Below are 530 nucleotides of genomic sequence, written 5' to 3'. Positions count from 1 at the left end.
TGTGTGTGTGTGTGTGTGTGCTTGTATATCTTGACTAATTTTGGACTTTGTTACCTCACGTAGGTCAGTAATTTGCTGGTTAAAGCCAGCTCTGGACAGTGGGCATCACTGACTGTGTCTTGCCGTGGTGAGGCAGGCTGGAGCTCTCTGGGGCAACAGCAACGCATTAGGGAGTTGCTGAATTATAGGCTGAATCCAGAGCCCATACTCCCTAAGATGGAGGGTGTCACTGAGTTTACCGAATACATATCTGAGACTGTGGATGTACCATCCCCATTTGACCTTCTTGAGCCTCCAACCTCTGGAGGATTCCTGAAGCTGTCAAAGCCTTGCTGCTACATTTTTCCTGGTGGACGGGGGGATTCTGCACTTTTTGCCGTCAATGGTTTTAACATTCTGATTGATGGTGGCTCTGACAGAAGGTCATGCTTCTGGAAGCTTGTCAGACATTTAGATCGTATTGATTCTATCCTTCTTACCCATATTGGTGCTGATAATCTTCCTGGAATCAATGGACTACTTCAAAGGAA

General features: G+C 46.4%; 1 protein-coding gene across 1 annotated transcript in view; it reads left to right on the top strand.

Moving 5' to 3' along the window:
* Positions 1-216: 216 nt before the first annotated feature.
* LOC107578332 (microtubule-associated protein 1A-like) overlaps positions 217-530 on the top strand; it is a gene marked incomplete at its 3' end in the record, with an annotated part of 2,551 nt that continues 2,237 nt past the window's right edge. Inside the window, exon 1 of the mRNA XM_016264301.1 lies at positions 217-441. Within this exon, the coding sequence (XP_016119787.1) occupies positions 217-441 (225 nt within the window). The remainder of the gene's footprint in view (positions 442-530) is intronic.

The sequence above is a fragment of the Sinocyclocheilus grahami genome, unplaced genomic scaffold, assembly GCF_001515645.1.
Source record: "Sinocyclocheilus grahami isolate Dianchi unplaced genomic scaffold, SAMN03320097.WGS_v1.1 scaffold9772.1, whole genome shotgun sequence".
In the NCBI taxonomy this organism is placed as follows: domain Eukaryota; kingdom Metazoa; phylum Chordata; class Actinopteri; order Cypriniformes; family Cyprinidae; genus Sinocyclocheilus; species Sinocyclocheilus grahami.
This window is presented reverse-complemented; position numbering and strand designations above follow the sequence as displayed.